The sequence below is a fragment of the Setaria italica genome, chromosome V (genome assembly GCF_000263155.2).
Source record: "Setaria italica strain Yugu1 chromosome V, Setaria_italica_v2.0, whole genome shotgun sequence".
In the NCBI taxonomy this organism is placed as follows: domain Eukaryota; kingdom Viridiplantae; phylum Streptophyta; class Magnoliopsida; order Poales; family Poaceae; genus Setaria; species Setaria italica.
The window spans coordinates 2,171,543-2,194,567 of NC_028454.1; the positions used below are offsets into that span (position 1 = coordinate 2,171,543).

Here is a 23,025-nt window from a genome sequence, read left to right on the forward strand (position 1 = left end):
AAATGGAGATACATAGAAAAATGATATATTTAGAAAAGTCAAAATAAATAGTAATTTGAAACGGAGGGAGGAATAGAGGGAGTAAAATGATATATCTAGAAAATGAATAGTAATTTGGAATGAGGAAGTACATAGTAATTTGGAACGGAGGAAGGAATATCTAGAAAAATCAAAATGAATAGTAATTTGGAACGGAACGGAGGAAGTACATAGTAATTTGGAACGGAGGGAGTATATCTTCAAGCTAGAAAAGTCAAAATGAATAGTAATTTGGAATGGAGGAACGGAACGGAGGGAGTACATCTTCAAGCTAGAAAAGTCAAAATGAATAGTAATTTGGAATGGAGGAACTAGAAAAGTCAAAATGAATAGTAATTTGGAATGGAGGAACGGAGGAAGTACATAGTAATTTGAAACGGAGGGAAACGGAGGGAGTACATCTTCAAGCTCATGCTTCTGCACCATGAAATATTGTCATTAGCTTGTCATAATTCCGGATAAGTTTTGCGTCTACAACCGGTCAAATTTCCCAACCTAACCCTTGCGTCGACATGCTCATCGGCAGATATGGATCAAGGTAGTCAGGGTTTGGCGGTGGGGTTTGAGAAGCTTAAGCTTCAATCGCTCAGAACTCAACAGAAAACACCGTTGTCAACCTACTTTGGCTTAAAAGACAAGGAACAAAACTAGCAGAATTCAGCCAAATCTGGTCCAAGTTGCACGATGATGCTACATGTTCCAAAGAAGCTCAAAACTGAATCATTCTAATGAGTAATAGCATATAGGTAGCACCGATAAACCAAATAACTGAGTACATCGACCGCACAACTGTGTTTGCAAGTGACCAATTGAACTGATGATGAAACCTGAGTGCCAAGGGCCCAGGACATAGAAGTTCAGTCCTGAGTGCCAAGGGCCCAGGACATAGAAGTTCAGTTTACACCAGTACGCTATGCCTAGTAAGACTCTCTTTACTCTTTAGCAATATAATAATGTAATTATTAAATACTAAATAAAAGCAAACCTCCCAAATGAGGGGGAGCAGTGGCAACAACAGAATCATTCAGATCATTGTGATGGTAGTGCATGTTCTCAACTTCCTTTCCTTTCTCTGGTAATAATTGCTCACCGCTTCAAGGGTTCCCTAGTTGAATCAGATCTCACCTGCTAGCAAGCAAAGATTAGATTAGCATGAATGTTCCTAGCGACACAATAAGCGATTGCTCAGGAAGTTTGCCATTACAGGAGAACGGGAACGGGATGCGCTTCTGCTCCTGGGGCTTCTGCTTGCAGATCTTCCACGAGAAGGCTGCAAAAGAGTTAAATGAACTGCATTTGAACAAGCCATTTCATGGTGTAGCTGAGTAATGAGAAGCTTGGAACACTTACAGAAGAGACAGGGGATCGGGATCTAGATAGCGATCTGCAGAAGGTTCCAGAAACAAAATTTGTTACTTGATGATGCGTTAATAGAACCGATATAAAATTGTATCATAACTAACATACCATTTGAGATACTCATAAAAAGATAATATTTCACAGCATGTAAATGGATTGGTTCATAAGGGGAGCTACAATGCTTAGTACACATTTTGGTGTTTATGCTTTATACTTCCAATAAAATAATATTGTTTTTAAGCCTATCAGGTATTCAGGTCGTAACTGGAACTGCAAATAAGCAAACTAAGCAAAGTGCATCTTAAATATTATTATTAGTGTCAACTTATTTGAGATAAGAGCAAGCTCAGAATGCACATTTACAATAAAATGCTTAAAAAAACATAATTTTTTAGTGTGCAAGAAGCACTAATATGAAAATTTTACCAGGATGGTAATATCAATTCAACAAAAAACTTGTGACTTAAGGTCCATTTAGTGCCATTGAAATTCAAGCGCATATAGTCAACAGTTGTTTCAGTAACACCACAAGATCCATTTTAAATATCCTTACTGTCAGTCCTATCTTGCTCCTAAGACTGGTTGTAGCCCACTTGTCATACATGCATCACAATCCAGCTCTACTATCCAAAGTCCCAAACCATCCACTCCGATTCTCAATACATCCAATATTCTACCAATGCAGTCCTCAGATTGCGGGCATGGCCAGATCTAGGAAAAACAAAAGCAAACCTTGAGCAGTGCAGGTTAGCCAGCAAGCTCGGTATGTTTAATCAGTAATCACTGAACCAGAGTAAATTCAAGTCATGCTAGTTTAAAGAGAAATTGGTACATCACAAAAACATATCATGAGTGTTATAAACCACGAAGCATTCCAAAGTATATCAATCAAAATTCAGGCACCTAGCCTTGTTTTTTCCTTCCGGCTTTAGTAAAAAAAAAAAGAATGAATTTCTTTTGCAGCAGGCTATGATTAAAATCTATGGTGAACATAGGTGAATTTCATATATAGAGTCCTTGTTTTTACTTTTAAAATATGAAGTAGGAAACATAATTTGAGTCCATATATGTAGTACATTTATTTGTTAAATACGGCAAAGAACTCAGGGTTAGGGATGTATGAAGTCAAAAAATAAGGAGAGCACTGAAGCTTCTCCATGAGAAAAAAGAGAGAGAGAGAGAGACGAAACAAAGAGGTGCTGCCATGCTATAGAGATGACTGATTGATACAGCAGCAGAAGTGACAAAACCATGGTTTTGAAAGAAACTTAAATTCTGGTGATGCCCTTTTCTTTACTCTCTTACTGCATACTATAAGCCATTTCCCCTCTCTGACTTGGCAACACTCCCTACTTCAGAAGTTTGTAGTAGAGACAAAACTTAAAACTTTCGAGGAGCATGATCTAGAAGGTTAGGGTAGAGCATATGCTTAAAAATGTGGAGCTGCATATGCATAAGTTTGTACAAGGCAGGCTCTAAGATCTGAAAAGGCATTTTGCTTTTTGGACGTATATCACATGGTAGGAAGTAAATTAGTTAACATAGCACTCTCTTACCAATTTTACTACAGTATGCACCCATCTTCGGGCTAGTCTACAAAATGATGGCATGTCTGCATAAAGTGAGGATTCAATAATTTTGAGCGCCATAGATGTACTCTGTACCATATGTTAAAGGTGACACAGGGAAAGATCTGATTGCTTTCACCATTTATTTGAGGATTAAGTACTAAGTATCCTGCTCCTTCTAACAATAAATTTGCAGGCATAGCATGCAGATTCCACATTAGCACTTTCGGTTTCACAAATGTACATTTTCCATCAATATAGATTCACATACCTTTCATCCACAGGTGATGGTGACCAGGAAACAGATCTAAGTAAGAAGCAACAAATAAGAACTGGTGCCATAAGATTTGGATGTAAAATTTGTGAACACATATACATATACATACTTTGGACTCCTGCTCCTGCTGTAACTGGGGCTTCTCGAGTACGAGCGGCTACGGCTTCTGCTTCGTGATCTAGCATCATACTCCCTCACCTATGCAACAGATTAACAAATCAGCATGGTTTCATAATCAAATAGACATGATGCCAGGCATTTTAGCAATTTATAAAACTAAATTCGGAAAAACAAGAGAACATACTCTGATATATGCCCTTGAAAATGCATTCCTGAACAGGGAGTCATCAAGCTTCCTAATCTGCAATATGGCAAGAGAAAAATGTATAAGAGTAAAGCATGCTACATGAAACAGGAAAGGACACACATTTAATTAGAGCATTCTCTTCAACAGTCAGATAGACCCTCTGAAACAATAATAGATGATACAAAATAGTTAAAGATCATATTGAAAGCAATGAGTAGAATACATGCAAAACCCACCGCATATTTCATGTCATCATAGTTTGTATAATCCACAATTCCAATAGTTTCTGCAGCACAAGAAAGAAGAAGGAACAAATATCATCAATATGTGGAAATTCAGAATAAAGCCTGAAGATTTCATATTTCAAAGGAAAATGAAGCAATAATTTAGGCAACATGATATAAACAATTAGTGATCATGTTTTTTTTCTTGAACAACGCAGGAGAGATGCGTGCCATTTCATTAAGGTAGAAAAGAGAACAAGGGGTCTAGCCAAAGCCGGACCCAGTACGAAGACGCAAACCACACACACACACCCAAGCCTCTAGCTTACAGGCGCGCCACAGAAACTATCACAGATTCACAGATCGACCTAGCAAGCACAGCCTAGTCGGCTATGGACAGCGACCAGGAAAGGCAATTAGTGATCATGTTTACGACCGTATGCTGCAACGAAACAACAGGAAATGAGTTTATGAGTGCTCAAACTACTAACCTCCGGCTTCACGGTATACATCAGAGAAACAAACATCACCAGCACGTCGCATGTGGTCCTGAAATGTAGTAAAATGAAGTTCTTTCCAGCAAACACTACAAGCAGAAGTAAGTTACAAAGGCAGTACCTTCAGATCTTGCCACGACGCCGATGAAGGTAAACCAGTAACCATAACTGCATGTTCAGAAAATGGAACTATGAGAATCTCTGCATTGAGCTGTAGGTAAACTTACTCATAAGACAAAAGTACCAACCACGGTAATCAGAACGCCTAGAAACACCTCCACGGCGTGCGCTGCTATAGCTGCTTGAACGATCATAAGAGTAAGACTGACCTCTTCCACCATGAGCTAATTCAACCTGAGTAGAAAACACATTTTCAGCATATAGGCACAAGAAAAAAAAAGTCCTCTCTTAAGGCAGAATCACTGAATAAAGTAAACATGCATCTTGGTATACATACCCGCAGCCTGTAGCCGTCAAAGTTATACCCATCACGCCCATAAATTGCATCATCAGCATCACGTGGATCCTCAAACTACAAAAGCATCAAATTTTTGTTAACAACAGATTGTTTGCGTCAAAACCAAATTTTATCAGCTAGTTTGCTTTGGATTTGTAATGGTCAAAACACGATATCAAATTGATTATAAAACTGAAAAGAGCGATAGAGCTGTTGGAATAAAATTTAAAAGTAAGACCACAGCAAATTATCCTCACCTCAACGAAAGCGTATCCAGGAGGTCTTGGAGGTATCTTCAGGTCAATATCCAAAATCTGACCATACTGCCCAATCATACATTGAAGAAAAAAAAATCAAGGCATGCATATTGTCATACAAGATTTAATAGATATACTAATGTCTAATACTACAGTGTGAACCCATTCTCTTATGCAAGACATTTCTTGTTATACTACATGCATCATCAAGGTTTCAAATGCTGCTAATCGTGCCTTATGTGGTCTTAGACTAATAGATGATTAAAAGCACAGGTCATGTAGAGACACAGTAAAATGGATTTTGCGACATTACAAAACAGAGAACATTGTTTACTTCAGAGAAACACAACATATGCAAAGTTTCTTTTGTTGACATAACTCAAGGAAAAGAACACAGATTGAAATCAAACAATAATTCATGTGCAACCCATAAACCAAATTGCAGATAATATACTAGTTAATATCATAACAGAAAAATATGCAAAACTTAAACTCCAAACTAATATTCTCACATTAATATGATACTGATATTACTGAGATAGAAAATGTTATTACCTGGTCAGAAATTGACATATGCTCTGACCAATCTAGTCCTTGCTTGAAAAAAATGAAAAGTCCGACAAAGGTACATGTAAAATAAGTACAACTCACCTTGTAGAAGAGATCCTCAACCTCCCTCTCACGGATGTCCCCAGGGAGGTTGCCTACATAGATGGTCCGGCTGTTACGTCTGCTCATTGTTTTCTGCAGTCAACCATGAAGGTAAGCACGTCATAGTCTCATATATGGGAAGTTGTAGGGGGCAAAGCACAATGCGATTTTAGAAGTTTCACAAAGTCTCTAGCCACAATATGCAGAGGATAGTAGGGTAACCCAAAAAAAAATATATAGTTCTACGTGAATATTTCCTTTTCCTAAAATTGTACACCAATTTTCTCAGGATTATACTAGTAGCATGGTAATAGGAAGAGACAGGTTCTAAAATATCCTAAAAGTTGAAACAACAATAAGAACATGGTGAGAGGCAACTAAATGCTTACTGCTGAGTATTGTAAGATGGACTGTGAAAAATACTATCTTTTTTTAAAAAAAATCTGAAGTAGCATCCTTAACCAATGAAGAAACGATGTTCGTGGGGAAAATGTAACAAGAGCACTATATATGACTATATGAGCCTATGACATATTCTCCTTCTCCCATTACCTGCTGATCTGCAAGTAATCAAACTACACATACGTATTTCACACACAGTTTTCAATCATCTGCATCAGGGCTTGAGATGATCTAGGTATGGTAGCAACTATGCCTTAAAAAATACACTGACGGGGTGGGCTTCAACGTAGCGCGAAGGGTTCGGTTAAATCCCCCGAAATTCAGTTTGAATGACAGCTGAACAAGATGGCCAAGAACCTAATCGGACGGTGCTAAGAATGGATTGGGTTACCAACGCACCACGCATCAAACACAGGAGAAAGAGAGGTTTGGACTCGATCGCCTCACAGATCAAAGCACAGAAAGGGAAGAGGCGACGAGAGAGGGACGGCAAAGAGAGGTTGGGGATCATACCATGATTGAAACAAAATTAGAGCGAACGAAAGAGAAAGAAACTGGGCAGTGTGTGGGGATTTATGAGGGCGCACCTTCCGGGGGAGAGGAGGGGGGGCTCGAGAAGGTTCGGGACTCCGGGAGGCGACGCCGCGTGGTGGAACGGAAGCAGACGGAGCCTGCGACGCTGACAAGCAACCCCGTGGTGATAGACTGATAGTGATATAGCTGGCGGCTGCGGGTTGTGTCTGCGGGGATGCTTCTAGATTCGTGCGTGTGCGCCGCCGCGCCGGGTTGCGTCGCGCTGAGTGCTGACGGTGTGGCATGTGGGCTGCTCTGGGCTTCAACTGTGATGATATGTGATGGATCGAATCCTGATGCCTTCGCCAGTCGCAGGTCATGATTATTGGCTGTTTTGTACGTGAGGATATAATGGTTTCGCTTGTTTTTAAACATTTTCCCAAAAGTTACAGTCCTAAACAACTACACTAGAAATTCAAATTTTGGTAGAGAACCTACCAGCTAGCGACCAATAACAAGTCTAACATATACTCTTATAGTTATATCAAAACCTAGCAAAAGAAATACAACATAGCCGATTATCTAGCTAAAATCATTCATAGCCAACAGCCTCTCTCCTATTTTTGACTGCTTTAGCACAGCTTCAAGCTCAAGGAGTCTCCTCCATATGATCTTCCATCCTTAGGATCACAAAACAATTAGATGGAACAATAAACCGAGCTTGAATCATAATTTGCACACGCCTAGTATTTTTACCGGAACGTTTGGAGCAAGGGATTTATGTTTTTTTTTTTATCGAAAGGGGATTTATGTTTGTTTTTTAGATTGGGATTTATGTTGTTGAAACCCAATATCTCAATGCTGAACGTTAATACAAAATAGGGTGTAGGGACACGATAGTGTACCTCATCATAATATAATCCTATTTTTTCCTTCTATAAAAGCATCCATTCTCAAATCTCAACTTTCCAATTCTTAGAATTGGAAATCAACAAATATATGAAATAACTTAAATATCCTTTGATAAGATCTTCACGCTCCAAAATCAATAATTTAAGCCCGAACTTTGTAATTAGAAATCAATACCTTCGGTTCAAATCCAATCCAACAGCATTAACCTGTAAACAAGTTATCAAAGTTAAGTCAAGAAGATTTTTTCACCTCAGAACTTCTCAAAATTGATGAACAAATTTTTGGACTACAATAGTAACTTTGGTGTATTAGATGGCCCTAGCTGACCCACTAGCCCGTTCGCTCTTGGGTCAGCAAAAGTCGACGAGCAGGTGGGAGTGGAGTCAACGCAGAAGTTACTGGTAGTACAACTTTTCCAATTTTACCCTTTTTGCCGCTTTTTGCAGATTTTGATATTCCTAAAGATATTTCTAGTCTAGTATAAATTTTTTTCAGATATCCGAGCCTTTCCTTCCCCACCGAGACAAAATGAGATCACCGCCACCACCGTGCCCGCTCCCCAACCCGAACCCCAACTCCGATGCATCCCCTCCTCCGGCGTCGATGACCCCGCGCGCCCCGCATCTGCGGCACCACCCGCCGCACCTCCTCCTCGCCGAGGCCGTCGCCTCCTGGCACCCCTTCCACAAGAAGCCCTGCCTCTCCGACCGCTCCACCGCACCCGCATCCTCGGCCCACCCCCCTGACGCGGAGACCCCGACGCCTGCCCCCTCGGGGGCCGGCAGCGGCGGATCCTTCCGGTGGCTCGGGCTCCGCAAGCGCCGGCGCCGCGGCGCCGGCTCGCGGTCCGTGTCCGGCCGCAGCAGCGACCGCCGGAGATCCGGCACGTGCTCCGACTTCCATTTCACGTGCGGCGCCGGGGGCGGCGGCGCCACCGACTCCAGCGGTGAGATGTGGGCGTCGGATGTCGGCGAGGTGCGGATGAGGGACGTGCTGATGGCCACGGAGTTCGGCCCGGCGCCCGTTGGTGGCGCTGCTGCGGGGACTGGTGGGTCCGGCGCGGCTGCGGAGGCGGCGGCAGCCGATTCTGGGTACGGGAGCGAACCTGGGTACCGTGGCGATGTGGAGCTCGGATACGGAGATGAGATCGACGAAGAGGAGGAGGATGGGAGGCAGCAGCTGTTCTGGGGCGGGGTAATTGGAGGTGATTAGCGTCCTTGTGTTCAATTCTTTGGATAGTAACTGATTTTAACTTCTAGTATCCTCGAATCCACGTAGATCTGAGCAATTGGCATTGTTGTCGGCATCATGGTGTGCAGTTCTTTGAATTAGAATTTTCTATTAGAAATTTAGAACAACTTAGTTTGATAACTATGTGGATTGAGATTCTGTCCTTGACTCGTTGGATAATTCTGTCGGGAATCAAATGATTATGGTTATCAAGCTCCTCTGTGCTTGGTTCCATAGTCTCGTTCCTTGCTGTTAATGTCGTTTTTTCCGAGTTGCAGTTCTCGGTACACAAATATTTGCAGCGGATTAGTTGAGTCAAAATTGTTTTCAGGGGAAATGCACTTGTTTGTACCCATACAATGTACTTTTAGTGGTCCAGTTGACAAAATGATTGTGCCCAATTAATTTTCTTCTTCTTTACTCCCCTCCGATCACAAATATGTGTTGTTTATGACATAGACACGGTCTAAAAGATGGGACTTCGACTAGCAATCTATTAAAATATATTGTATTATTGTTTCATATAGAGAGAATTATTTCTTATGAAAGTATTTTTCAAGATGAACCTAGTAATATTGATGCTATATAGTCACTCTGTATGATTTATTAGCTGTTGATGGCCAAAGCTAAAAAGATTTGACTTGGGACATACCTCAAATGACTTATATTTACAATGAAATAATGATCTTGTCTGAGTTCTGAGATGATTTGGTCTGGTGAGAAGCTTGCTTTCCATATGCATATCAGCATATGCATAGGATCTCTCTAGGCTTCTTTTATATTCCATCTATTTTTGTGAGATGAGATCTGTGAAATTTTCAGATTGGACTTTTCTTAAAAAATCGCAAGGAATTCGCAAACATAAATTCTTGTTTAGTTTGGCTTGCGTATATCAATGGTTTTGTTTTTGGTGAAGTTCACTATGTCCTTTAACATGTAAATTTGCGTCGCTTTCCTAAAAATATCTGAGATTGATCTTGTGGTACTGCAATTTTAATTATCCAAGTTGAACCAGTTTCTAACTGGTAGCACAAATACTCCTTATGGTTATGGGTTTATGCAATTTAACCACATATTTTGTTGTTGTAATCCAACGATATGGTTAATTTAGATAAGGCTTTCTCATATTAGGTGTGCTAGCAACATCCATGTTTGTTGATACCTTTTCCGATGTTTCTATTTGTTTAAAGATGTAGCTTCTATATGCATGAAATCTCATTCTCATTTTGATTCTCGACATATCTCATCTGCTAACTTTTTTTTGGAAAGTAACATTTAGCAAGTTGGCTAATGTTAAGCATTGCTCAGCTGACAGAATGGTGTGTTAGGTTTCAGTTTAACTCCTTATGATTTATGAATCCTTCCCTTTTATTTGTCCACTGATTTAGTTTCAGAAACACAGCCTCTGCTGAGGCTGCTAGACCATGCAAAACTTCAGAAGAAGTGGACCAAGTTATGGTATGCGCCAGTGTTTAAAATTGCCGGCTATGGCATTTAGCGGCAGGTGTCTGGATACGCTATAGCCGGTTATAGCGGATATAGCTCTGCTAATCCCGTTTAGCGGGTTTATAAAATACCTTGCATAATCAGATGATTATGCACAAAAACATGGAGCAAAAGGGAAGAACATTACGTGGACATGCGTGTTGCCTGCCGCCGCCGTAGCAAGTGCATCGGTGCAGCTCCTGCTGCTGCCGGTGCCGCATGTCCAAACTGCCGCAGGTCCTGCCATCGCAGGTCACAGGAGCTGCCACCGCATGTCCCGGCGCCACCACAGGTCGCAGCCACTGCCACCGCTGCAGGTCCAGCCACGGCGCCACCGCAGGTCGCACGCGCCACCGCTGTTGTTCTTTTTGGGGAGAGGAATGGGGAATGGGCTAACTGCTAGGGATAAGGTGATCGCAGCCCAGCCATATGCGGTCGTTTTTGGGCCTCCACACGACGCACGTTGAGAAGGCTTACGGCCCATGCAAATTTCGACCAGAGTAGAATGCTTAGCGGCGAAAATACTCTCCATTTAGCGGATTTAGCAGGCTAATTGCCGCTAATAGCAGAAACTACAGCTTAGGGCTAAATGTTGCCTATCCTAGCACCAGACGTTCCCAGACGCTATAGCCGGCTATTTTAAACCATGGTATGTGCCAAAGATCTGATAGGATAATTGTGTGAAATTGGTGGTTTAAGGCCAGGACCACTGCCAAGGACCGGTTAGAGCGCTGAACTCCGGGAGTCATTGAGGGTGTGTTTGGTTGCTTGTATGATTTGGTTCATGTATGGAATGGTTCAAAATAATAATGATCCTTTTGTTTGGTTGGGTGAATTGTACCAATCCATCCAGGATCATCCATGCATGCATCAAGTGGTGCATGCAACCAAACACACCCTGAAACTCTTGTCCTGATCCCGGTTTGAAGCATGGCACTTTCTTAGAACAAAAGCCCAAGGGGAGTCTCCCCCGTAGTCGAGTTTTTCTTTAAGGCCAGGCCCACTGGTTTATCCGTTTATGTGGTGCTTTGATGGCAGCACAGCAAAGTCCAAGCACATGGCTGAGGAAGAGAGGTAGCTTGGATAGTTCTTGATTGCCTTGTGAATGATAATACCATGCCTTACATAAACTGGCAGCAATAAGCCAATAACAACCCAATTTGACCTTCCTTTGAGGGAAACAAACAAGAAACAAACTCTTCCACACCTGCCCAGGGGCCAGGTCCTCTGTTCTGCTGAGTGGGCCCACATGGCAAGCTAGCAATATGTGCATTATATAATGAATGTACTAGGCTAGTAGCTATTGCTGTAGTACCTACAGACTTGGAAGGGTTGTTGTAACACTTCTTTTAAAAAATTTGAACTACTGGTGTTCCATGCATGTCTAATGTCGTATTGCACATACCTTGTTAACTCAATGCATTTTATTCTAAAATTTTATGAGCTGATTTTTTTCTCTGGCTATTAGTGATTTCTTCAATAGCCATGCTATCTAGTCATGCAGAAAATGTATTTAATGATTCGTCCTAGCAGAGCCAGAGTAAAAAGAAAAAGAATCAAAATTGTTACGTCTTACCCAAGAAAAAGATCTAACGAAATATGCGCTGGTCATAATGTTGAAACCAGGTTGTGGCCAAATGCTGGCCATAGTAGCTACCCAGCTAATGTGAGTTGGTAGGTATAACACCATAGTTTTGACAAGAGTTATGCTTAGCCTGTGATATGGCTTGGGAATTGTTAATAAAATTTAGTCTTTTATGGCATGCTTCATGGATGTATGATTGCACTTTGTTGTTAGTAATTTTGCGTTCTTATACAATTTTAGGAAGTTAAATAGTTGTCAAGCTTCCAAACCCTACTGATCAGTTGCCAAATATACTGGTGGTTTGGTCCTATGTTGCATTGGCTGTTTTTGTAGGTATTAGGTTAATTCAAATGACTCCTGGATTCATACAGTTTTGGAATGGCTTTGAAATCCTGAAAAATATACAAACAAGAAAGAACCAACGGAACCTGTCACCCAAGGTTTGAGTTTAATTGAATTGGCAAATCTTACATGTGGACTGTGGTCATAAATCTTTTTGCATATGGAGTCTTTTAGGTGTTGTAAATATACTTAATTCCACAGTGCTTGTCTATGGCCTTGGGAGAAAACGTTCCACAATGTTTGTCAATTGAGGATATAGTTATTGCAATTTCCCACTCCCTACCCCTAATTAAATTTTCTGATATAAGAGAATTGTTATATTATGAAATCTAATAGGGGCATCGAAGGTCATTTCACAATTGTTTTTTTCTTGAAACCAGTACTTGGTATGTGTGCATGGTGTGCTGTGGACAAATATAGCAGAACGGAGGAGTGCATTTTTTTTATCAAATGATGTTGCACATACTGTTTGCAATATCATGTTTTAATAGTCACATTCTGCATGTGACACGTGCTATACTGGTATGCAGACAGCATGAGTCTGCATGAATAGTTCTTTACTAAGGATTTTAAAAAAATCTATTTGACCATACTTTCAGAGTTAGTAATGTTTCAGTTGTTCTTTTACACATTAAATGTTTTGCCATCATGAGATGCTGTTATGTGTAAACTTGGACTTTATATTTTGCTGCAGTGAACTGATTGAAGATAGTGTTCATTACTAAAATTTGTGGTTTTCTGGTGCACTTTTTATGTTGATCGTGCTATCAAGAATTCATGGCCTGGTATTGGTTTCCTGCAGCTACAACTCTACTGGAAGTTTGCTTGGATGACATTCTTGTGTTGCAAGTTCATTTCAAAAACATTCTTGTGTTGCGATGTATGCTTTTTTATCTGTGTGCTCCTAGAATCTTTTCTTACTGCTGTTCTTATTTTCCCATTGTAGATATGAATAAAATGAGAATTGGTGGAGACAATAACTTCGGGGAGCAGAAGAGCCATCACCGCTGCAGGCGCAAGAAGCATGATGTGAGGATGTTGGATTCCCTCAGGTGAATCACATAGTGCTGGTAAATCATCTATGCATATGTTGTAGCTTTGCTTCACTAGCAGCGGTAGTTATCAGAACATATCTCATGCGTCTTTGTTGTGGCAAGTGTCCATAGAGCAGGCAACTAGTCACTGGTATTTTGTCCTTTCGGATGTGTACAGTTGTTTGCTGACAGTCAGTAGTTCCCAAGTTTGTGGGCGAGAATTTTGCCCTGATGTTATTTCGGAAGAGTTGTGTATGCGCGAGACACATTTTGAGTTGTCGTGTTATGCTGGTGCTGCTGATTTGACGTTCTTCGTTTTGAGTACTAACATATGACTCTGAATCGGTGATACTCATCTTCAGTTAGCTCACGTAGCTGTAGTGGTTAGTACCGCTATTGGTTTCAGCACAAGCTATTGTTTGTGCTATCCTGTATTGAACATCTGTAGGACCCCTTTTGGTATTGCTTCTCAATAGCGTCTGCTAAAAAAAGAGAAGCCGATTCTCCCCGCAAACGGCACCATTGTTTTTGTTTGTGTAATCCTGCGAATACCAGACCTTTTCTATTTGTTGCTGGGGGACGTTTTGAGTTTCTGCGCAACTGCGGTGGATAAGCGGTGAACTGACTCGGGCCTCTGCTTTGGTAAGCATGTCTGCTACTTTGCCTGTTCTAAACATGATGGAGAGTACAGATATACATGCAGTACAGAACGTGCAAAGGAAACAACTAGCAACATGGAGAGACACATGAATTAAAATATACAAGGCACTACAATACTAGTAACACTAATATAGCAATTAAGAAGAGACGCATGAAGAAGTACTCGTGCACCAACTAACCACGTAATTTCTGGCATCTTTCCGGGAAAACAAAGTCAGGTTTGGTTGGTCTTCTCCATCGTAGGCAATGACCTAAGCAAGCAATAGAGTACTCACGCGACCGGTGTCAAATGCACGAACGGCCACGCAATCATGTGTTTCATTTGATTCTGGCGTCTTGGTAGGACTTGGCCCCGTCGATCTAGTGCAGTTCTTATGTGGCCATGTCCTTACCTTACACAGCTTTTTTAAATATGTTCCGGAAGTTCAAACACAAGTCCTCCTATCTTGTGTCCTTAAAAACAAGAAAGAACCTTGAACTGGCTACTCTATTCATATCAATTTGACATTTTGACTACGATATTTTAAGTTAAATCATTTCCATACCTCATGCATGTTTCTAGTAAATTTTCTTCGCAAAAAAATGTTTCTAGTATAATTTTTTTGAGCCATTGATAGTTGTCATTTTTTCCCCTTTCTTACTGAAACAGCATGCAGCAGGTGTGTTGCACCTTACAGGCTTACACTCCACGGGGAGGCTGTTTGCATATAAGAAGCTAGCCATGCCATGCCACCCGCGATATTATGCACAGGTTTTCTTTCTTTCTTTTTCTGAATCGCTTCAAATTATTTAGAAATAGCGGCAGCTCACATTTACGATTTAAAAGTCCAATCTCTCAGTCGACAAAGTACTTCCATCCAAGATTGGAAGTTGACATTTTGGCATATGCGCTCACTGGGTTCCAATGGTTCATCGATAAAGATGTACTGTAATTTGTATGGAGAAAATAACTCCAGTACAAATCAGAAACGCAATCCCTTCTATGACAAGTTACAATTTGGCAACGTTGCACTTGCACACCAACTCCCAAGTCCCAAGCTCACCTATATATAAATCCACTCTGTGCAACTATAGTTAGCGGTAGCACACTCGTCTGCTCACTTCGCATCCAAAGGTCACCACACCAACCCAGCGTTCGCACCATGGCCGCGCCCGCAGAAGCTCCCGAGACCGCCGCCGCCGCCGCGGGCCGCCGTTTCGACTACGACGTGATCGTGGTGGGAGCCGGCATCATGGGCAGCTGCGCGGCGCACGAGGCGGCGTCCCGCGGCGCGCGCGCCCTGCTCCTGGAGCGCTTCGACCTCCTTCACCACCTCGGCTCCTCGCACGGCGAGTCCCGCACCATCCGCGACGCGTACCCGAAGGCGCAGTACCCGCCCATGGTGCGGCTCGCCCGCCGCCTCTGGGCGGACGCCGAGGCCGAGTCCGGCTACCGCGTCCTCACCCCGGCGCCGCAGCTCTCAATGGGCCCGCGCGACAGTGCCGCGCTCGCCGCCGCCGTCGGGAACGCCGGCGCCGAGGAGGTGGACCTGGCCCGGAGGTGGGGAGGCGCCTTCCGCGTCCCGGACGGGTGGCTAGCCGCGGCGAGCGAGCACGGCGGCGGTGTGATCAACGCCACCAAGGCGGTGGCCATGTTCCAGGCGCTCGCCGTCAAGAAGGGCGCCGTGGTCAGGGACAACGCCGAGGTCGTCGGCATCGAGAAGGGGCCCGAGGGCGGCGTCGTGGTGAGGACGAGCGCTGGCGAGGAGTTCCGCGGCGCCAAGTGCGTCGTCACGGTGGGCGCCTGGGCGAGCAAGCTGCTCAGGTCCGTCGCCGGCGTGGAGCTCCCCATCCAGCCGCTGCACACGATGGTCCTGTACTGGCGCATCAAGCCCGGGCGCGAGCTCGAGCTCGCGGCGGGGTCCGGCTTTCCGACGTTCTCCAGCTACGGCGACCCGCACGTGTACAGCACGCCGTCGCTGGAGCTGCCGGGACTGATCAAGATCAACTACGACGGCGGCCCGCCGTGCGACCCCGACAGCCGCGATTGGGCCTGCGGAGGCGGCGACGTGGCGGAGCGGGTGGCCCGGTGGATCGAGGAGTTCATGCCCGACCACGTCGAGGCCGCCGGCGGGCCGGTGATCCGGCAGTCGTGCATGTACTCCATGACGCCGGACAAAGACTTCGTGATCGACTTCCTTGGCGGTGAGTTCGGGGAGGATGTGGTGGTCGGGGCCGGATTCTCTGGACACGGGTTCAAGATGGGGCCGTCGGTGGGGAGGATCCTGGCCGAGATGGCCATCGACGGCAAGGCCAGTACGGCCGCAGAGGCCGGCGTGGAGCTCGGTCACTTCAGGATAAAGCGGTTCGAGGATAACCCCATGGGAAACGCCAAGGATTAACGAACTGGAATGCTGGCTGGACCAGTGATACGTTTCTTTGTGATTATTCTGGTTGGTCGTATTTGGGAGGTTAATTTAATCAGCGAGCGTTTTTTTTACTGCGGAATATATTAATAAAGAAGATTGTATTAATAAAGAATATGAAGTTAAGATTGGACGGAAATATAAAAAAAATAAGGCGAACACGACACGTTGGATTGGGTCCTTAACGCATATCGTACCACGCCCTCACACGTAAATCAACTCTACAACACATCGGCCGGTTGGATTGGGACATCAACCGTCACCGAACTCCACTCCTCTCAACACCTTGGCGACAGAACCAAAGCCTAACCGTAGCCCGTATCACCAAACACACAGTCAAGAAGTCGTCGAAACCTCCCAACATAACCTAGCGTCGATGTTGAACCGAGAAGCAGACTGCACCGCATCGATAAGGCCACTGCCATGCAGGACCTTCTGTCGTAATGCGGCTGCAACATCACTCTCCACCTGATATAGGGTGATAGCACCGAATCTGGACCTCTTGCAGGCTGCCTCGCAGTCGCCGCCACGATAACACAACGCGCGGAGACATCGCCACATCCGCTGTTGGACTGTGCCTCTCTCTCGTCACCTCGAAGATACACTGCGCACGGGGGCCTCGCCACGCCCGCTGCAGTACTCCACGTCGCGGATCCATTTCTTTTATTGTTGTCAGAGTGTTGAGCGATATTGCCCCACTCCCAAGCCGCCGCAGTGTGTCTACCTCGCCTCGTTGCTTCACCCACGTACATAGCCTTCTCTGCCATGTCAGCAAGTCAGAGAAGTTGCTTGCACCGTCTTCCGACGATGTACCGCATCGGATAGCCCAGCAAAGGAGCAACCCGCCGCGATCCGCTGCAAGCCTAGTCGTTCCACGCTGCCAATACTGCAAGCGCCGTCCTTCGACGCAGTCCCACACCGCACTGACTGCTGCCAAGCAACGTCAGCCGTCGCAGTCCGCTGCAAGCAGTAAAAACTGACAACCATGCAACAACCTCTAGCCGCCACCATAACTTCATTCGCTTGCACATGGGCTCAGCAACACCCATTCAGCTCACCGCGCGGCGGAGTTGCCGCCCTCGGCTATCGCCTCCCATGACAGTGGTTTAGCAATGCCACAAACCAAGTTAGGTCTATAAAGACGATGCCTCCAAGGAGGGCACAACGCCAATGGTGCCGCCATTGCTCGTCCAAGAAATGGACATGGTTTTCACCCAGAGAACCCCGTGCAACAGGGTCGTAATTCCAACATGACGCCCCCGACGGGGAAGACGACGTCCTAGGACGCCGCCGTCATACCCACCAGCACGAAGGCAGGTGAGGGCTTTCGCCCGGAGCAATACAAGCCCTCACTACACGTACATGCACGTACATGGTTCAGCACTCCCAGACCACTGCCACGGCAACCCATCCGAGGCAATGCCGCCGCCGCGCCTCTACTCACCATACCACCTTACCTCCACCTTCATTTCTGTTGCCGCCCTCTATCGCTGCCCACGCGCAGCGCCCTTAACCTCCTGCACCTCCTTGTCGACGCCGCGTGCTCCTCCCGGCCGCCGCACTCCTCCTAGCGACCGCGTGCTCACCCGGCAGCTCTCCTCCTGGCCGCGCGCTTCGCCCGGCCGCACTCCTCCTAGCGGCGGCACGCCTCCTGGCATCTCACGACTTGCTGCCGGGTATCGCTTACGACAGCTTCTCGCTTCCCGTCGCCTCCGTGACATCTGCGCCAGAAGGATAGCCCGGCACATCATGCATCACCGTCATGGTGCCACGAGCGTACCCTGCACCATCTGATCCCACCACCACGGCGGTGCCGCAACACAGTAGACCTGCGTCGCCGACGAGGAGGACCACCACGGCGGTGCTGCAACACAGTAGACCTGCGTCGCCGACGAGGAGAAGAGAAAGGTAGCAGCGAGGTGGTGTCAAGCACTCCGGCCACCTTACCTCCGCTCCCACCGCCAGCTGTCCGGGCGCCGACCCGCACGGAGCCACGCCTCCCGTGGACGAGCAAGCTTGGTCAAGTCCGTCGCTGGCGACGGCTCCCCATCCAGCCGCTGCACACGCTGGTCCTGTACTGGCGCATCAAGCCCAACCACGAGCGCGAGCTCACGGCGGAGGCCGGCTTCCCGTCGTTCTCGAGCTAGTGCGACCGCACTACGTGTACAGCACGCCGTCCCTGGAGCACCCCGGCATGATCAAGATCAACTACCACGGCGGGCCGCCGTGCGATCCGGACGGCCACGGCCTCGTCTCCGGCGGCGTCGATGCTGTGGAGCGGGTGGCCCGGTGGATCGATGAGTTCATGCCGGGGCGCGTGGAGACCGCCAGCGGGCCGGTGGAGCGCGTGCCGTGCATGTATTCCATGACGCCGGACGAGGATTTCGTGATCGACTTCCTCGGCGATTTTGGCCAGGACATGGTGATCGGGGCCGGGTTCTCTGGGCACGAGTTCAAGATGGGGCCTGCGGTGGGGAGTATCTTGGCAGAAATGGCCATGGACGGTGAGGCGAGGACTGTGGCAGAGGCTGGCGTGGAGCTCGGTCACTTGAGGATCAACCGGTTCGACGGCAACCCCATGGGAAACGCCAAGGATTTGTGAGCTCGGTCACGATGTGGTCATTTGTCGTGTCCTACTGTCACTGTGATGTGTGATTCTTTGTCGATGGTGGGTGCATTGGAATAACTTGAATAATTAATTGGACCATCGAGTGTCTGTTCATGTAATGTTTCCATGGTGCCTGGTGTTCAAAAATTCATTTGGTTGTTAAGTTCTTCCTTTGTAGAGCTAAAGGTAACAAAAATCTATGAACTGTAGTTTTGCCTTGAGAATTGTCCTTAGCACAATTGTTCTTCCTTTGCACAATTATTCTTCCATTGTGGTAGGATTATTATCATGAGTTCACAATGCACTTTCAAAGTATCACATCTGTTATTTTCTGTTTCTATGCTCCTAATTTTTTCGCTCTTGGTTTAGTTTTATCACGAGTATGTATCTATAACTCATCACTGCCAAGAGATGGTCCATTACAAATACGACTGTTTCTCAAAAAGTAGTGCTGCATGCTGTTTATTTGATATGCTACACAGAAATTTCTTCGAAATCCTTCCAAATTAAAGCAGCCACATTACTTGTGTGAATATACGTACAGTTTGAAAAATAGTTGGAACTTGAATTGTAATGGGTTGTTAGCTAGGGATATGGTTTGACTGGTTGTATTCCTTGTGCCCAAAATGTGGAATAACCCATATATGCTTGTGTAGCTACTGTTATCGGGGAGGAGCAACTGTAGTCACTACTCCGAGAGTGCAAGCTACAAGGCTGAAACTACTATGTCGTGCCTCGGTACTACAGACCTCAATATACCAGTATTTCTCATGGTTTTCTGGCATAAATATGCAAATGAATGGCCCCCCGTCCTTTGTTCTTCCACTGTTCCACACATCACCGATCAGCTGCCCACGGCCACGTACCTACACGTGCTGTGGTAGGTGTCGATTGCCGTTGGTTTGGTTGGAGAGAAGCATTTTTGGGAGACGCTGCACGTGGTTATATTTTTCATCCCAACTAACGGCCGATCGTGTCATCTCAGCATTTTTCTAACCTACTCGTACAATGGTTAGCTCTTCATCATTAATACATGGCCCACAAGTCATTCTCACAAAGTTTCACAAAATTTCTTGGTTCCTGTGCCCAAGTCGGCTGTAAGCTTATAGCCCGCTTCTCCTCTCTCACCTCTTCTCTCCTTCACGTCAGCATTCAGCCAACTTACAGCCCCTTATTATACTTGCTTTGCTCTTAAGTGAGACGACCTGGCAACTTTGGCGTTCCCAAACAGTGGGGCCCTTCAATTCGCTCAGATTTGGACTCGATCTGTGCATTGTATCGCTAGGTTATGATTGGCTGCGCGCCTCTGCGTCTGACTGGTGTTCACGTGCCATCGCCCGCTGAAATGCTTCCAAACTAGCCCTATTTTCCTGCAAAGCTTTTCAACAAAAAGAAACCAACCCTATTTTGTCAGGAGCGAATGGAACAAGGAATCAGGATCCGTCGCAATCAATCAGTACGTCTTTCTCAAGCTTTTCCTTTTGCTTGGAAAGGTAAAGCGTTCTTTCAGAAGCAATGTTAAACTATGCAAAGGTAGAAAAAGATCAGCACATACTTACACTGATATACGTTTCAAAAAAAAAATACTTACACTGATAAAACTCAAACGCATTTGTGTTTTCTGATAATGTTGCAACCATCACATGCAACTTGTTATTTCAATGCGTGACAAGAATCACACAGGTACATGGTAGTAGGATGACACACATCCATGATCGAGCTCACTAGTAATCCTTATTGGCATCATTTCCCATGGGGTTGCCGTCGAACCGGTTGATCCTGTAGCAGCCGAGCTCCACGCCGGCCTCCGCCGCCGTTTTGGACTTGCCGTCGATGGCCATCTCGGCCAGGAACCTCCCCACCGCCGGGCCCATCTTGAACCCGTGCCCGGAGAACCCGGCCCCGACCACCACGTCCTCCCCGAAGTCCCCGCCGAGGAAGTCGATCACGAAGTCCGCGTCCGGCGTCATGGAGCAGATGCACGACTGCCGGATCACCGGCCCGCCGGCGGCGTCCAAGTGTCCCGGCATGGCCTCCTCGATCCACCTGGCCACCCGCTCGGTGACTTCCTTGTCGCCAGCGTCCCAGTTACGGTTGTCCGGGTCGCACGGCGGCCCGCCGTCGCAGCTGATCTTGATAAGCCCCGGGAGCTCCAGCGACGGCGTGCCGTACACGGGCGGGTCGCCGGAGCTGGAGAACGTCGGGAACCCGGCCTTCGCCGTGAGCTCGCGCTCGCGGCCGGGCTTGACGCGCCAGTACAGGATCAGTGTGTGCAGCGGCTGGATGGGGAGCTCCACGCCGGCGACGGACCTGAGCAGCTTGCTCGCCCAGGCGCCCACCGTGACGACGCACTTGGCGCCGCGGAACACCTCGCCGCCGCTCGTCCTCACCACGACGCCGCCCTCGGCCCCCTTCTCGATGCCGACGACCTCGGCGTTGTCTCTGACCGCGGCGCCCTTCTTGACGGCGAGCGCCTGGAACATGGCCACCGCCTTGGTCGCGTTGAGCACGCCGCCGCCGTGCTCGCTCACCGCGGTGACCCACCCGTCAGGGACGCGGAAGGCTCCTCCCCACCTCGTCGCCAGGTCCACCTCCTCGGCGCCGGCGTTCCGGACGGCGGCGAGCAGCGAGGCGCTGTCGCGCGGGCCGAAGGTGAGCTGCGGCGCCGGGGTGAGCACGCGGTAGCCGGACTCGGCCTCGGCGTCCGCCCAGAGGCGGCGGGCGAGGCGCACCATGGGCACGTACCGCGCCTTTGCGTAGGCGTCGCGGATGATGCGGGAGTCGCCATGCGAGGAGCCGAGGCCGTGGAGGAGGTCGAAGCGTTCCAGGAGCAGGGCGCGCGCGCCGCGGGACGCCGCCGCGTGCGCCGCGCAGCTGCCCATGATGCCGGCGCCCACCACGATGACGTCGAAGTCGGAGCGGTGGCCGGCGGGGGCGGTGGGTGCAGCGGCCATGGCGCAAATCCTGGGTGCCTCTGGCCTTGTTGGTCTCGGGCTCTCGAATTTATGGTCTCGTTGATGACTGTGGAAGAAAACAAACGCTCTTGTCGTCTGCCATACTCAGCAGACTCACACGCTGCGACAGTTCCTACACGTGTGCTGACAGAGTGACAGTAGAAGGATGCTTGGGCCTTTCCCAAAATTCCAACTTTAGCATTATGGAAAAAGAAGATTCTCTGTCACATCAAACTTGCGGTACATGTATGGAGTACTAAATGTAGACAAAATCAAAAACTAATTGCACAGTTTTATTGTACTTTGCGAGATGAATCTTTTGAGCCTAATTAGTCAATGTTTGGACAATAATTTACAAATATAAACGAAATATTACAATTGCGGATTTATGGCAAAATGTAAATTTTAGCACTCCATCGAGAACTAAACAAGGCCTTGAGCTAGCACAGGTTGAGCAAGGGTGGTTGGCAGCAACGGCGACGAGTCATTACTGCAGTGGGCTACCATCCTTTGATATTGTCATAATGATAATATGGGAATGATGATCATTAGCCATTCTGCTCTTAGGCTCTCGTTTGGTTCTTTAGGAGCTCCTAAAATTCCTATCACATCGAATATTTAGATACTAATTAGGAGTATTAAACATAGACTAATTACAAAATTAATTGCACAGATGGAGGCTAATTTGCGAGACGAATTTATTAAGCCTAATTAGTTCATGATTTGACAATGTGGTGCTATAGTAAACATGTGCTAATGATGGATTAATTAGGTTTAATAGATTCGTTTCAGGAATTAGCCTCCATCTATGTAATTAGTTTTATAATTAGCTCATATTTAATCCTTCTAATTAGCCTCCAAATATTTGATGTGACATGAATTTTAGTCCGAACTGAGATCCAAACACCCCTTAGTAGGGAAACCAAGTGAAAATGCCATCGTCACATTGATGGGCCATATTAGGAAGACGAAGTCAGTTTCGTTTGCAAGAGATAGCCATCGATGAATAAAAACCTAACGAGGTATATCTGTTGTTATTGCCTACCAAATTTCTTGTAGCAGTTATGCAGAATTGCTTCTCATTATTTTTATTTATGCAATTTGTCCAATCAGATCAGTGATAGTATACCTATCAGCGGGGGAAGAGGGTTGTCCAAGAAAATTCGGGCACCTGATGCCTCTAACAGTATGCCTCCTAGAGTGACTAGGATCAAGGCAAAGGAATTGACTTTAGCTCAGCCAGGAGTTTCAGATGGGAC

The 23,025-nt window shown here is 46.3% G+C and overlaps 5 protein-coding genes across 11 annotated transcripts; 3 read left to right on the forward strand and 2 right to left on the reverse strand.

The window, feature by feature from the left end:
- Positions 1-768: 768 nt before the first annotated feature.
- On the reverse strand, positions 769-6,749 carry LOC101773940 (serine/arginine-rich splicing factor SR30). Of its 7 annotated transcripts, XR_002677904.1 has the most exons (16): positions 6,552-6,642; positions 5,637-5,729; positions 4,986-5,051; positions 4,729-4,803; positions 4,520-4,625; positions 4,393-4,439; positions 4,266-4,323; positions 3,787-3,836; positions 3,548-3,604; positions 3,353-3,441; positions 3,238-3,273; positions 2,955-3,010; positions 1,952-2,109; positions 1,390-1,423; positions 1,244-1,309; positions 772-1,164 (listed from the first exon to the last, which is right to left on the reverse strand). XR_002677904.1 is itself a non-coding variant. In XM_012846554.3 (14 exons), exons 2-14 carry the CDS (start codon positions 5,721-5,723, stop codon positions 1,126-1,128), a joined length of 810 nt encoding a protein of 269 aa, XP_012702008.1. In that variant the 5' UTR covers positions 5,724-5,729; positions 6,626-6,749; the 3' UTR covers positions 769-1,125. The 7 variants fall into 7 exon arrangements, 2 of the variants coding, with proteins under 2 accessions (XP_012702008.1, XP_004967504.1); XR_215132.3 differs by lacking the exon at positions 2,955-3,010; XR_215130.3 differs by lacking the exon at positions 2,955-3,010 and having other exon boundaries at positions 1,952-2,130.
- A 1,219-nt stretch (positions 6,750-7,968) lies between these two features.
- Positions 7,969-13,467, forward strand: LOC101776091. The gene is made up of 2 exons (XM_004967451.2): positions 7,969-8,667; positions 13,052-13,467. The coding sequence occupies exons 1-2, from the start codon at positions 7,992-7,994 to the stop codon at positions 13,159-13,161; spliced, it is 786 nt and encodes a 261-aa protein (XP_004967508.1). The 5' UTR covers positions 7,969-7,991; the 3' UTR covers positions 13,162-13,467.
- A 984-nt stretch (positions 13,468-14,451) lies between these two features.
- On the forward strand, positions 14,452-16,355 carry LOC101775690 (probable sarcosine oxidase). The gene has a single exon (XM_004967450.3). The coding sequence runs from the start codon at positions 14,942-14,944 to the stop codon at positions 16,178-16,180; it is 1,239 nt and encodes a 412-aa protein (XP_004967507.1). The 5' UTR covers positions 14,452-14,941; the 3' UTR covers positions 16,181-16,355.
- Positions 16,356-17,966: 1,611 nt separating this feature from the next.
- Positions 17,967-18,806, forward strand: LOC105914354 (probable sarcosine oxidase). Its single transcript, XM_012845886.2, is given in 3 exon segments — positions 17,967-18,078; positions 18,170-18,348; positions 18,351-18,806. Coding segments are annotated over 3 exon segments (747 nt in total).
- Positions 18,807-20,380: 1,574 nt separating this feature from the next.
- Positions 20,381-21,833, reverse strand: LOC101776497 (probable sarcosine oxidase). Its single transcript, XM_004967452.3, has one exon. It carries the CDS (start codon positions 21,764-21,766, stop codon positions 20,537-20,539), a length of 1,230 nt encoding a protein of 409 aa, XP_004967509.1. The 5' UTR covers positions 21,767-21,833; the 3' UTR covers positions 20,381-20,536.
- Positions 21,834-23,025: the final 1,192 nt, after the last annotated feature.

Coding starts and splice junctions, on each gene's coding strand:
- LOC101773940 (XM_004967447.3), bottom strand. Junction 3,442..3,547: donor TTTCAAGGGCATATATCAGA/GTATGTTCTCTT, acceptor TCTGTTGCATAG/GTGAGGGAGTATGATGCTAG. Junction 1,165..1,243: donor CATCCCGTTCCCGTTCTCCT/GTAATGGCAAAC, acceptor GCTTGCTAGCAG/GTGAGATCTGATTCAACTAG.
- LOC101776091 (XM_004967451.2), top strand. CDS start 7,992: ATGAGATCACCGCCACCACCGTGCCCGCTCCCCAACCCGAACCCCAAC. Junction 8,668..13,051: donor CTGGGGCGGGGTAATTGGAG/GTGATTAGCGTC, acceptor TTCCCATTGTAG/ATATGAATAAAATGAGAATT.
- LOC101775690 (XM_004967450.3), top strand. CDS start 14,942: ATGGCCGCGCCCGCAGAAGCTCCCGAGACCGCCGCCGCCGCCGCGGGC.
- LOC101776497 (XM_004967452.3), bottom strand. CDS start 21,766: ATGGCCGCTGCACCCACCGCCCCCGCCGGCCACCGCTCCGACTTCGAC.